At 54.9% G+C, this 12,890-nt stretch overlaps 1 protein-coding gene across 2 annotated transcripts in view; it reads left to right on the forward strand.

The window, feature by feature from the left end:
• Positions 1 to 2,568: 2,568 nt before the first annotated feature.
• APOBEC3A (apolipoprotein B mRNA editing enzyme catalytic subunit 3A) overlaps positions 2,569 to 12,890 on the forward strand; it is a 50,647-nt gene continuing 40,325 nt past the window's right edge. Inside the window, exons 1-5 of one of the 2 annotated variants that reach the window (XM_017509036.2) lie at positions 2,575 to 2,749; positions 4,344 to 4,500; positions 6,847 to 7,135; positions 7,543 to 7,658; positions 7,945 to 8,554. In XM_017509036.2, the coding sequence (XP_017364525.1) occupies positions 2,721 to 2,749; positions 4,344 to 4,500; positions 6,847 to 7,135; positions 7,543 to 7,658; positions 7,945 to 7,974 (621 nt within the window). In that variant the 5' untranslated portion in view covers positions 2,575 to 2,720 and the 3' untranslated portion in view covers positions 7,975 to 8,554. Of the gene's footprint in view, positions 2,750 to 4,343; positions 4,501 to 6,846; positions 7,136 to 7,542; positions 7,659 to 7,944; positions 8,555 to 12,890 lie in introns of those variants that run through there. The other variant, XM_017509037.2, reaches the window with a different exon arrangement.

Below are 12,890 nucleotides of genomic sequence, written 5' to 3' on the forward strand. Positions count from 1 at the left end.
CCTCAGGAACCGCATATGTGGTACACAGTGGGCCTCCCCAACAGCTGCTCATGAGCAAACAGGCCCAGCCCCTTCTCGTGGCCAAGGCACAGACACACACAGACAATGACAGGACAGAAAGGAACCTTCCGGGGAGTTCCCCAGACACACCCAGATGCCTACTTCAGCTCTGCCCCAAGTCAGAGGATTTCAGCAATTCTTACAGGGGAGAGCGCCGGGGAAACCACGTCATCAACCTGATCCTTTAGTTTTCATTTCTGGGTTCTGACAACAGCCCCAGCACCATCCCTTCAAGCAAGTGACCGAAAAATGAACAAAATGTAGTCACTCTGGGCAAAGAGGCCACTGCACTCATGTCTGGGCTGCAGATGCCCAAGCAGTGGCTGCCCCTGCCCACCCTCGGCCAGGGAAGGTCCTGGCCTCCCTCTCTGCTGGTGGGGATCCCCCAACACCCTCTCTTCTCTCCTCTCTGGAGCCCTGCATGGGTGCGTGGCTTGTACAGTGAGGCACAGGGGGCATGGGAGACAGAGGGCCTCACCCTGGGAGGACAGCACTGTCTCCTGTCCAAGGGCAGGTGCAGCCACCCCCTCCACCTCCCTGCCCCCCTACCCTTTGTACCCCCACCAACTTGGCCCCTTTGCCTGGAGCAATCTTTTGGCTTTTGTGGTCACTTGCTTCTAGGATGAGGAGGGCAGGGCTGTTGTCAGAGCCCAGAATCAAAGCCAGAGAAGCAGGTGGATGTAGAAGCACTCCCCTCGCCTGCTCCATGGGCAGTGTTGAAGTAAGCATCTGGGTGTGTCTGGGGTATCCCAAGGAAGGGTCCCTTTTGTCGTGTCACCCTGTGGGGGTTGTGGGGGCACAGGAGCAGGGATCCCTTTCTGTTCTGAGCTCCTCAGACTCCTAGCTTCCCTGGACCTAATCTCAGAGCTTTGTCCATGACCTGGGAGCCCTGTGGGTCCTGGGGAGGGGACTAGATGCAGCCCCATGACACTGGTGAGACCTGAGCTGGGAACTGGCAGCCTGTGGTCTGTCTGGGATGTAGCGGGGTGGGGCCCCACAGTGTGGTAGAGCCAGGACCTCATACATAGCAGCATGGTGGACTCCAGACCCGAATGGCACCTCCATTCTGGTCCCAGGGTGACGCAGGCTTAGTGGCCCAGCAATCAGGGCCCACCTCAGGGTCCCTCTGCCCTGGTCTGTCCCTCTCACCCAGTCTGGACCCCTGTGGGGCACATGCCCTTTTCCCAATTTTCCTTACAGGGACCTGGGCAAATCCCAGGGAAGCCTGCACCTGTTAAGGAGGCTATTCTCCTGCCTCCCCCTTGGGGACCCAGTTTCTTCCTCTCCCCTCAGACCTTCCCCAGGCTCCTGTGGAAACTCCAGCAAGACCTGGGATTTTATCACATTTTCCACCTAAGAGTGATTGTTCAGCCAACATTCCAGGGACAGAGATGGGGGAGGGGCTGTCCTTCCCCAGGAAAGGGTGAACTCTCCTTCCGTCTTCCTCACAGTTGGGCTAGGGAAGGTGCGTGCTCTCAACCACCTCTGGTCTCCCCTGATGCCTTACAGACGTTGCCCTGTCTTGGCCGCAGGAGGACCAGGAAGGGGCCTGTTGTGTCTGGGACATTGCTGCCCAGAGAAAGTCAGGCCCTAATGCACGAAAGGTTGTGGATGTGGACAGTGTGGGCAGTGGGGGGGGGCACATAAGTCCCTGGGGAGCTCACCCAGAGGTTCCAGGTTGTGGCCCTTATGGAAGTTCTGGGGTCCAGGAGCTGGAGTGAAACTGGTCCCCACTCATGTGAAACTGGTCCCCGCTCAAGTGTGCTGGGCCAAAGTGAAACTGGTCCTCACTCAAGCTGTGCTGGGTGCAGCAGGGGGACCTGGGAGAGAACAGGGCCAGATCTGCCTCTGGGACTCAGGGGCTTACTTGGGGCACAGTGTCCCTCACATTTCTGCAGGGCTCGGAGGTGGGAGAAAGGGCACAGGGTGGCCCTTCTGAGTAGGGGTGTGTCCCTGCTGGGGACTCTGTTCGCTGGGAGGGCCTGGGCAAGTCTCAGTACCTTTCAGAGCCTTTATTATCTCCTCTGGATAATGGGGGTGAAAACACCCCTCGCTCTAGTTTGCAATTATTAGATACACTGATGCATAGGAGCATGCAGGACTTCCTGGTCTCTCATCCACAGCCAAGGAAGAGGACACAGGAACCTAACAGAGCCTGGGATGCGGCAGGTGCCAGGGAGCCTGGACCAGGCACGTCCTGCACTGGCCGCAGCGGGGGACACAGGGCTGGCTGCCCTGGAGGCTGCTCTCTGGGGATGCTGAGTCTTATTGAGGACCTTGCCTGCCCTCTCACCTGTCCCCTGCCCTCCTGCCTTCCCGATTCCTGCAGCCCAAAGGGAGCAAAGTATGGTTGGGCCTATATCCTATTGTCACTCCACAGTGTCCGGTGGGTCTGTTGTCAGAGTGGGGACATCAAAACCAAGGCTGGCCCGAAGGTGTGGCAGAGAACTTCCTTGTTCTGATGCTGACAGGGTGGCATGCATGGCCTGAGTTGGAGAAAGGGTGGGGCAGAGTATCACTGACTCAGCGCTTCCAGGTTACTGATGATATATTAAGGCTCCCAAGTCCTAAGAGAATGTCGGTGAAGCTCTCAACATCACAGCTTGAGCAAGTCTCAGGAGTGAGAGGACACAGACCAGGAACCGAGAAGGGACGAGGACATGGAAGCCAGCCCAGCATCCAGGCCCAGGTATGGGAGGCCCGTCTGAGCCCCTCTGTATCTCAGCCTCCTCTTTGAGCTTTTCTGAGGAGCACTCACCTCTCACCCTCAAACCCCTGGGGCCTCTGTTTTCCTCCTGACCCTCTCTCTGGACCTGGCCTTTTGGTCTGGGTTTCCAGTTTTGGTCCCAGCACTGGTCTCTCCACCAATGGTACCAATTCCATGCATCCTTCCACCTCCTGGGGCAGGTGCACAGGAAGCCTGAAAACCCGGTAGATAATGGTGCTGTGCCCCAGCCAGTGAAGATGGTCAGAGTGGGGATTCTCCTTGCTTGACTCTGCATGAGCGTCTATTTCTTGCAAATGTACCCTGTCTCTGGACCTAAGCCCTTTTCATGTTCAGTGTCATCTCGTTCTCCCTAATATTAAGAAAAGGAAGTTGGTTGTAGGACCACTTTGCTATGAGGAAGTCTTGTTTCCCTTCCTTGAGAACACAAAGCAAGTGAGGGCTAGAGCCCAGATTCATCCCCAGGTCTACTGAGAACAGTAGTGAACAGATTCTGTTCCTTTCTTTTTCTTTCTTTCCTTCTTCTTCCTTTCTTTTCTCTTTCTTTCTTTCCTTTCTTCCTTTCTCTCCCTTTCTTTCTCTCTCTCTCTCTTTTCCCTTCTACCCTCCCTTCTCACTCCCTCCCTTCCTACCTCCCTCTCCCCCTCCTTCTTCTCCTTCTCTTTCTCTTCCTCCTCCTCCTTCTTCTTCCACCTCCTCTTTTCTTTCCTTTCCTTTCTTTCTTTCTTTCTATTCCTCCCTCTCTACCTCTTCCCTCCCTCCCTTCCCTCTTCCCCCTTCTTCTTCTTTTCCTTCCTTTCTCTCTCTTCCTTCCTTCTTTCCTTCCCACCTTCCTTCTTTTCTTTCCCTCCCTCCCTCCCTCCTTCCTTCCTTCCTTCCTTCCCTCCTTCCTTCCTCTCTCTCTCTCTCTCTCTCTCTCTCTTTCTTTCTTTTGTTGCTGTCTCCAAACAGAGATTTCTCTAATTCTGATTATGTCAGGATGCATTGAGAGGATCTGGGAGAGGCCTTCTGGTGGGGCTGGTGTTTCCAGCCCAGGAGTCCTGAGCTACCCCAACTGACCTGAGAGGCACATTTGGGAGACCTCAGGGCATCCTAAGGGATGTGGAAAATCCTATGAATTATCCTAAAAGAAGTCCCTAGCAGGCTCCTCTCCCCAGTGATCCCACTCAGGAGTGTCTCTGCCCTGATGCTGGGTGTGGTAGTGTTAACCCAACAGACAGGAGGGAAGCCCCAGCGGGTCCACTTCCAGCAGGGGCTGAGGACAAGCAGTGCCAGCAGCGAGGGGTGCATGGTGAGGCCAGGGAAGGAGACCCCGGGGAGAGGGCCTGAGGACACTAACCTGACCCTGGGAGACCCTGACAAGACCTAGATAGGCCCAGGGCTGTGCTGACTTCCTGATAATACCCCAGAAGAGGTCAGAGAGAGAGGATCAGTGGCCTCCACAAAGTGAGTGGAAGCCCCACCTCTGACAAGTGCCTCAGTATTTGGGGAGCACAGGAAGGAGTAGGGGGTGCAGGGGAGGAGTGAGCAGCTGAGTGTCCCCTGCCTTTGTCCACAGACCCCTGATGGGTCCACGTACGTTCACTGAAAACTTTACCAATAACCCTGAGGTCTTTGGACGGCACCAGACCTACTTGTGCTATGAGGTGAAGTGCCAGGGTCCCGATGGCACCAGGGACCTGATGACTGAGCAGAGGGACTTTCTATGCAATCAGGTGAGCAACCCAGCTACCCGCATCCAGGCAGTGCCCTCCCAGTCCAAGGACTCTCACAGGTAGAAGGTTCTCGGTGGTACACGTGGTGTCCCGCAGAGTGTCTGCCACCTGTGCTTTCTGCAGCAGCTGCTGCTGCCGACCCCACCGTTGGGGGAGACTTCGGCTTCAGTCACCTTCCACGGCCAGGTGGGGTCGAGCCTGCCTGATGGCAAAGTGCTTCCTGAGACCCTCCCAGGATCCCCTCCTCACAGACGCAGCTCTCCCCAGGAATGATTCAGAACGGTGGGATTTGAGGACTCAGGGCCGACCCGATGTCTCAAGGCCAGGATTCCCCAGTGCCTGCTCCTGGGCTACATCCTGCGGGGAGAGAGGCTGAGGCAGGAGAGGCCCACCAGGGATTCTGTCCTGACCAGGGTAGAGCCCACAGCAAGGCCAGAACAGGCCCACATCAGGATGCAGGGATGGCCAGCATTTGGGGAGGAGCCGGGACAGGACAGGCCAAGAGGCCCTGAGCCAGGGGGGCGATCTTCCCTGGCCCCTGCCCAGCACAGCCCCTGGTTAGAGAGGCCAAGTTCCACTTGATTCTGGTGCTGGAAACTGGGGGCTCCTTTGGGCTCTGTGAGCAAAATATGGGCCTTGCTGGACTCATACACACTGCTTGAAATGTCTGTTTTTGTTGTTGTTGTTTTGAGGTGGAGTCTCGCTCTATCGCCCAGGCTGGATGCAGTGGCACGAGCTTGGCTCACTGCCACCTCTACCTCCTGGGTTTAAGTGATACTCCTGCCTCAGCCTCCCAAGTAGCTGGGACTATAGGTGCACACCACCACACACAGCTAATTTTTGTATTTTTAGTAGAGACAGGGTTTCACTATGTTGGCCAGGCTGGTCTTGAACTCCTGACCTTATGATCCACCTGACTTGGTCTCCCAAAGTGCTGGGATTACAGGCATGAGCCACCACGCCCAGCTTAGAATGTCCTTTCAGGGGCTCCAGTCCCCATAACTGCCTAACCAATGGGACTCCTCCAGGAATGACCCACAGCCCCTTCTCAGCACAAACCATGTCATCCACTCCACTTTGTGTCCTCTCCGAATGGAGTCCTTCCCTGTCCTTGTCCCCATCACAATCACAGTCCTTGCTGCCCTGCTGTCCCCAGCTTGATAAGTTTCTAGTCTTAGGGGAAAGTCCTTTTCTCTGAAGTTTGGAGCAAATACCATATTTCTATAAGTCACGGCAATGACAATTATCCCACGACTCAGGGACCTTCCCACTTTGGAGTAAGTCCTGCTGGTCTTCTCTTCCCCATGACTTTTGTGGAATCCCCTTTGGCCTAAGTCTATGTCACCTTTGGGCTCAGCATAGGTTGTGGCACAGAATAGAAGCTTCTAGAATTATGGGCCGCAGATGGGATAGAGGTCGGGGAGTTGATAAATAGAGCTGGTCTACCTCCCTTTGAAGGAATCACACTCACTCAGGGGCAACAGGCCAAGGATCCTGGGGCTCAGCTGGCCCCTCCTCCCCGCGCCCATCTCTGTAGCCCCTCCCTGTAGGACTGGCCTGGAGTGAGGGTGTTGAAAGCTCTGACCTTGGGTATGACATTGAAGGGGGCTTCAAATGCTCAGTAATTAGAGAAAACATATTTTAATTTAATAATTAATTCAGTATTTTTAAAAGCAAATTTAATGCACTTCTCCAAAGTGGGAAGGTACCTGGGTCATGGGATGCTATGGTGAATAAAAACGAAGATTTTAAATAGAGACTGACAGGAGAGTGCTGTCCTGTATATATCGGAGCTGGGGCAAAATAAAACGTCATTGCTACTGATCTGGGTTATTTATTTATTTATTTTTTGAGATGGAGTTTTGCTCTTGTTGACCAGGCTGAAGTGCAAGGGTAAGATCTTGGCTCACTGCAACCTCCACCTCCCAGGTTCAAGTGATTCTCCTGCCTCAGCCTCCCGAGTAGCTGGGATTACAAGAATGCGCCACCAAGCTTGGCTAATTTTTGTATTTTTAGTAAAGACAGGGTTTCACTATGTAGGCCAGGCTGGTTTGAACTCCTGACCTCAGGTGAGCCACCTGTCTAAGCCTCCCAAAGTGCTGGATGTGAGCTACCACGCCTGGCTCGATTTGTTTGTATTTAAATAGACAATGTTTTGCTTATCTTGGGACCTTTGCATAACATTTGATACTTTGAATATTGCACAGAAAATCCTTCATCCTAATAACGGGTTTTGGTGACCCCTCTAATTTTGTCCTGGAGGCCCCTGCCTCCCCAGCCGTACCTGGTCCAGGCCCTCCCTCCCTGTTCACAAGGTATGACCTCACAATTGGTTTCCTTTTCTAGGCTAGGAATCTTCTCAGTGGTTTTGATGGCCGCCATGCAGAGAGGTGCTTCCTGGACCGGGTTCCTTCTTGGCGGCTGGACCCGGCCCAGACCTACAGGGTCACCTGCTTCATCTCCTGGAGCCCCTGCTTCAGCTGTGCCCGGGAGGTGGCTGAATTCCTTCAAGAGAACCCACACGTGAACCTGCGCATCTTCGCTGCCCGCATCTATGATTGTCGCCCAAGATATGAGGAGGGGCTGCAAATGCTGCAGAATGCTGGGGCCCAAGTCTCCATCATGACCTCTGAGGGTGAGAAGGGAAGGTTCCAGTGGGGTGGGTGGGGTGGGTGGGGGCAGGAGAGGTCCATGAGAAGAATAGGAAAGGCCTTGGTCTGCTGCCTGCAGAGGCGAAGGCTGCACTCTGCGCCTGACTTTGGAGTCTATGGGAAAAGAGGCCAGGCAAGGAGATGGGGGCCTGGGAAGGGCGGGGAGGGTGGCTGGAAGTGGAAGAAGGACTTGGGGCTTCCAGAAAGAATGAGAACTGGGGTGTCCCAGATTCCAAAGGGAAGGAAGTGTCTGATGAAGGAGGGAAGTCCCTAGGGGAGGGGGAGGGAAAGGAGGAACTGAAACCAGCATGTGGAAATCTGTCCTGAGTCAGGGCCCTCGGTGCCTCCTTCCCACAGGGGAACGTGACTTATCTCCCCTGTCCCTTTTCAGAGTTCAGGCACTGCTGGGACACCTTTGTGGATCACCAAGGACACCCCTTCCAGCCCTGGGAGGGACTAGATGAGCACAGCCAAGCCCTGAGTAGGAGGCTGCAGGCCATTCTCCAGGTGAGGGCTCCCTCCCTCTGCCCAGTGCCCCATCGGCCTCCCCTCCTCTCCTCTCCCCCTGGGCCTTGCCTTCCCCTCTGCTCAGAGCTTCCTCTGGGTTCCCTGCTCCCCCAAGGGCGCCCAGCTCTGTCTCTCCCTTTCCTTCTCACAGCTTCCCTCTCTCTCCCATCTCCCGTGTCCCCCCTCCTCTCCCATCATTGTCCCTGTCCCCAGGGCTCCTCCCTGTGCCCTCTTTCTACTCTCTGAGTCCCTGCTCCATTCAACTCCCCTGCTCTTCCTGAATCAGGGAAACCGATGGATGATCCTCAGTCTCTAAGGAAGGCAGAGACCTGGGCTGAGCAGCAGAATAAAAGATCTTCTTCCAAGAAATGCAACCAGACTGTTCACCACCATCTCCAGCTGATCACAAATGCCAGCAAAGCAATGGGCTCCTCACAAGTAGATTCTTTAAAGAATCAGAGTGAATTAGTTTTAATTGAGGCAGGCTTTGTGGCCCACACCTGTAATCCCAGCACTTTGGGAGGCCGAGGTAGGCGGATCACAAGGTCAGGAGATGGAGACCATCCTGGCCAACATGGTGAAAAAGACAAAAATTAACTGGGCCTGGTGGCACCTGCCTGTAATCCTAGCTATTGGGAAGGCTGGCACTTGAACCCAGGAGGCGGAGATTGCAGTGCACCGAGACCGCTCACTCCAGCTGGCAACAGATCTAGACTCTGTCTCAAAAAAAAAATAAAAATTAATTGAAAATGTCTGTTATGTTCCAAATATACAATAGTAAGATTATGCTCAATATTCTTAGAATTGTTTCAATTAATTAATTAATTCAATTTATCAATGAAATGATTACTTTAATTGGCTTCGTATCTAGACTAATAAAACATTAAGAATCTTCCATAACTGCTTTGGCTCAGTAATTGTATCATGAATTGCAAGTGTTTACATCAACACCAGCAAATGCGTACCTGCCTTTCCTTTTGTAGTGGACCTGAAGTGGACAAAGGTCACACTACTTCCCTCTAGGGCCAGAAAACTTAGCTAAACCTCACAGAAGAGGAACCTAAATGCAGACCCCACCCTCACTCACCACCCATGCAGTGATTGGAAGGGACAGGCCCCACAGGAAGAGGACAGCAGCCTGTCTCCCTGCAGAAAAGGAACCCACATGTACAGTCAGGGGCCACTGGGAGCAGCCCTGTGTCCACCCCTTCCTGATTCCACCCCTCTAGACAGGGAGCCCAGGGGAGGCCATGGCTGAGTGTGGGACAGGGCCAGGCAGGGGAAGGAGCTCAGGGAGAGTGCAGGTGTCCAGGCTGGGGTCTGGGGAGCAGCCCAGGAGGCAGAGCCCAGCTATAGAGGGGAGGGGAGCTGAGCCCTGGGGACAGGAGGCTCCAGAGGCAGTGAGGGAGCCCAGGGTCAGGGCGGCAGGTGTCAGGGTTGTGACTTCACTTTGGGGTCTGTCCCAGGCCTTCTGTGCTGGTTCCCAACTCTGGGACATGTGACTTATGTGCCTGATTACAGCAGGCGGCTCCCACCTCACAATTTCTGGAAAGTCCTCAGAAGCCACACACATGACCAAGAACGGGCCTCACAGGCAGCTGCTCCTGGGCAGAAATGACTCACTGCTTCTCTGGCCTAGACACACACACACAACTCACATGCACAACACACCACATGCACCCACAACACATGCACACACACCATACACACACAACACACACATTTGCACTACACACAACACAAACAGCACAAAACATATGCACAAACAACACACAACACACACATGCATACAACACAGACAACACACACATACAACACACGCTCACACATACACACGCACACACACAACATACACAACACACATGCACACATACGCACACACAGTGACAGAGTCTTGACAGAAAGAAACCTCCTCCAGCTGCCCCAGAGCACTCCAGGGCACACCCCAGCCCCGCCCTGAGCAGAGGGCTGTGGTGTTTCCCACGCAAGGGCGAGCACAGGAGGGACCGGGTTGGCAAAGCTGCCCTTTGCTTTTGTCTGCTGGAGGGACCAGGTTGGCAAAGCTGCCCTGTGCTTTTGTCTGCTGGAGGGACCGGGTTGGCAAAGCTGCCCTGTGCTTTTGTCTGCAGGAGGGACCTGGTTGGCAAAGCTGCCCTTTGCTTGTATGTCTGGGTTTGATAGCAGCTCTGACTCCACTCATTGGAAGCAAGTGATAAAAAATGTGCAGTCATTCTGGGCAGAGGGGCCAGTGTAGGGGAGGCCAGAGGGCCTGACCCTGGTGAGAGAACTCCACAGTTAGTCGTGTCACAGGGCAGGTCCCAGGGAGATCTTTCCTGTTCCCCAGAACCCCACCTCCCCAGGGCCCAGGCCCCTGTTCCCTGGGCCTCAACTCACAGCTTTGCTCATGACCTGGCAGCCCTATGGGTCCTGGGGAGGGGACTGGACACAGCCCCATGACACTGCTGAGAACTGGGCTGGGAACTGGCAGCCTGTGGTCCTCTGGGCTGTAGAGGGGGTCAGGGCCCCACAGTGGTGGCAGAGCAGGGACCTCGGTACAGGGCAGCACGGACTCCAGACCCCAGTGGGGCCTCCATTCTGGTCCCAGGGTGACCCGGGCTGTGCATCCCAGCACCTGCCCAGGGTCCCTCTGCTCTGGTCTGTCCCTCAATAGTCTGAACCCCTGCTGGGCACCTGCCTTGTCCCCCCTTACAGGGGACCAGGGTGACTCTCAGGCAACACCTGCACCTGTGAAGGAGGCCATTCTCCCTGCACCCATCCCTGCCGCCCACATGGGGAACCAGCTTCTTCCTGTCCTTGGGGACGTTTCCTGGGCTCCAGCGGAAACTCCAGTGGGATGTGGGGTCTTTCATTTTCACTCAGTGTTACAGAGGCCGAAATGGGGGAGGAGCTGTCGGTCCGCAGGAAGGGGCACAGTCTGCTTTCTTCTTCCTTGCAGTTGGCCGAGGGATGGCCACACTCTTATCCCCATCACTCTGAGGACTGCAGCACTGATATGAGCCTAGAGTCTCCCCCGGGTTCTATGGATGCCTTACACACTCTGTCCTGACCTGACCTCAACAGGACCAGGAAGGGGCCAGCTGTCACTGGTTTTTTGCTGTCCTGAGAGAGACAGGTTTCAGCGCACAGAGGAATGTGGGTGTGCAGGGTGGGGCACTGGCAGGGGGCACGGCAGTCCCGGGGAACTCACCCTTCTGTGCCAGGTTGTGGCACTTATGAATGTTCCTCCAGGGGCAGCTGTGCTGGGTGCAGCAGGTGGACCCAGGAAAGGATGAAGCCAGGCCTGCTGCCGGGACTCAGGGGCTCACTTGGGGCAGGAGCACAGCTTCCCCACATTTCTGCAGGGCCTGGAGGTGAGAGAAAGGGCACAGGGTGACCCTTCTGATGGGGTTTGTGTCCCTGAATCACTCTGTTCGCTGGGGGGGGCCTGGGCAGGTCTAGGTAAATTTCAGAGCCTTTAGCATCTCCTCAAGAGGGGGCATGGGGATGAAAGCACTTCTTGCTCCAGTTTGCCATAAATAGATGGACTGACACAAACAAGAGCTTGGCATGTTTGTCTCCTTCCTTTCCCAGGGTCTGGGATCAAGGCATAGGACACACTCTGCTCTCTGCACTGCCCTGGATGCAGCAGGCGTGCCCTGTGCTGGCCGCAGTGGGGGACGTAGGGGTGGCTGCCCTGGAGCCTACTCTCTGGGGGTGCAGAGTCTTATTCAAGGCCTTTCTCCAGGGTGTGGACACCTGTCCTTCCACCTGTCCCCTGTGCTTCTGCCTTCCTGGTCCCTGATCCCCAAAGTGGCTGAAGTGTGGCCAAGGCAGGCTTTCCCCATTGTCACTCCACAGTGTCCACGTAGGGCTGTTGTCAGAGCAGGAATCAAAACCAAACCTTGCGGGAAGACACAGCAGAGAACTTCCTTAATCAGTGACACTGATGTGGGTAGCATGGGCGGCCTGAGTTCAGGAAGGGATGGGGCAGGGCATCGCTGACTCAGCAGCTTTCAGGTCACTCTGAAGCTATGTAAGCTCCTGCATCCTAAGGGCAACCGGGGAAGGACCACAGGAGCACATGCTGTGACCATCACAGAAGGAGGAGGACCCTGAACCATGAACAGACTAGGACATGGGGCCAGTCCGGTGCTGAGATCCAGGTCTAGGCCCTGCAGCCTTTCGGATCCTCTGCTCCCGAGCCTCCTCCTCAGGTTCCTTGATGGTCACTTGCCTCCTGTCCTCCAGGGGCTCCTTTTGGTTCCCTTGCAGGCTGTCCCCTCCTCTTGACCCTCTCTGGACCTGGCTTCTGCTCTAGGCTCCCAGCTCTGGTCCCAGCCCTGGTCTCTAGTCTGATGCTCTCCATTGAGTCTCCTCCCCTTCCTGGGGCAGGTGTGCGGGGTGGGGGGAGGGGGGCAGCAAATCCCAGGTAACAGCACTGTGCCCGGAGAGCCAAGATGGTTGGAGGGAAGATTCTCCTCACCCACCTTTGGATTAGCACCTACCGTTTCTGGCACATGCACCCTGTCTCCTACCTCGGCTCAGCTCTTTTCATGCACAATCCCACCCTATCTTACCTAATATTAGGAAGAGGGGATTGTTCCTGACACCATTGTGCTTATGAGGAAAAGCCATTCTTTCCTTTTCCTGTGAACACACAGAGAGTAAGTGGTAGAGTCCAGATTCACACCTGCGTCCATGCAAACCCATAACCAGCACTGAGGCCAGCACTGAGGTTTCCCTGAGGCCAGGCTCATTAGGGTTGTGTAGGCTGCACAGGGAGAGGCCTGCAAGGCCCAGTAGGTGTTTCCAGCCCGAGTCCCGAAGCGGTCTACCTGGCTGGAGAAGCATGGATGTTGCTTATCTGGGAATACACAGGATGGTTGTGGGATTCTTCCTTGCCATTTTCATGTATACAACTTAAATTTTAAAATTAAAGAAAAGATGCCAGGCGCAGTGGCTCATGCCTGTAATCCCACTACTTTGAGAGGCTGAGGCAGGTGGATCACCTGAGGTCAGGAGTTTGAGACCAGCCTGGCCAACATTAGTAGACCTGCCTCTACTAAAAATACAAAAAATTAGCTGGGCGTGGTGGTGCATGTCTATAATCCCAGCTACTTGGGAAGCTGAGGCAGGAGAATCGCTTGAACCCAGGAGGTGGAGGTTGCAGTGAGCTGAGATAGTGCCACTGCACTCCAGCCTGGGCAACAAGAGAGAAACTCCATCTCAAAA

Source organism: Cebus imitator, unplaced genomic scaffold (genome assembly GCF_001604975.1).
Source record: "Cebus imitator isolate Cc_AM_T3 unplaced genomic scaffold, Cebus_imitator-1.0 Scaffold404, whole genome shotgun sequence".
In the NCBI taxonomy this organism is placed as follows: domain Eukaryota; kingdom Metazoa; phylum Chordata; class Mammalia; order Primates; family Cebidae; genus Cebus; species Cebus imitator.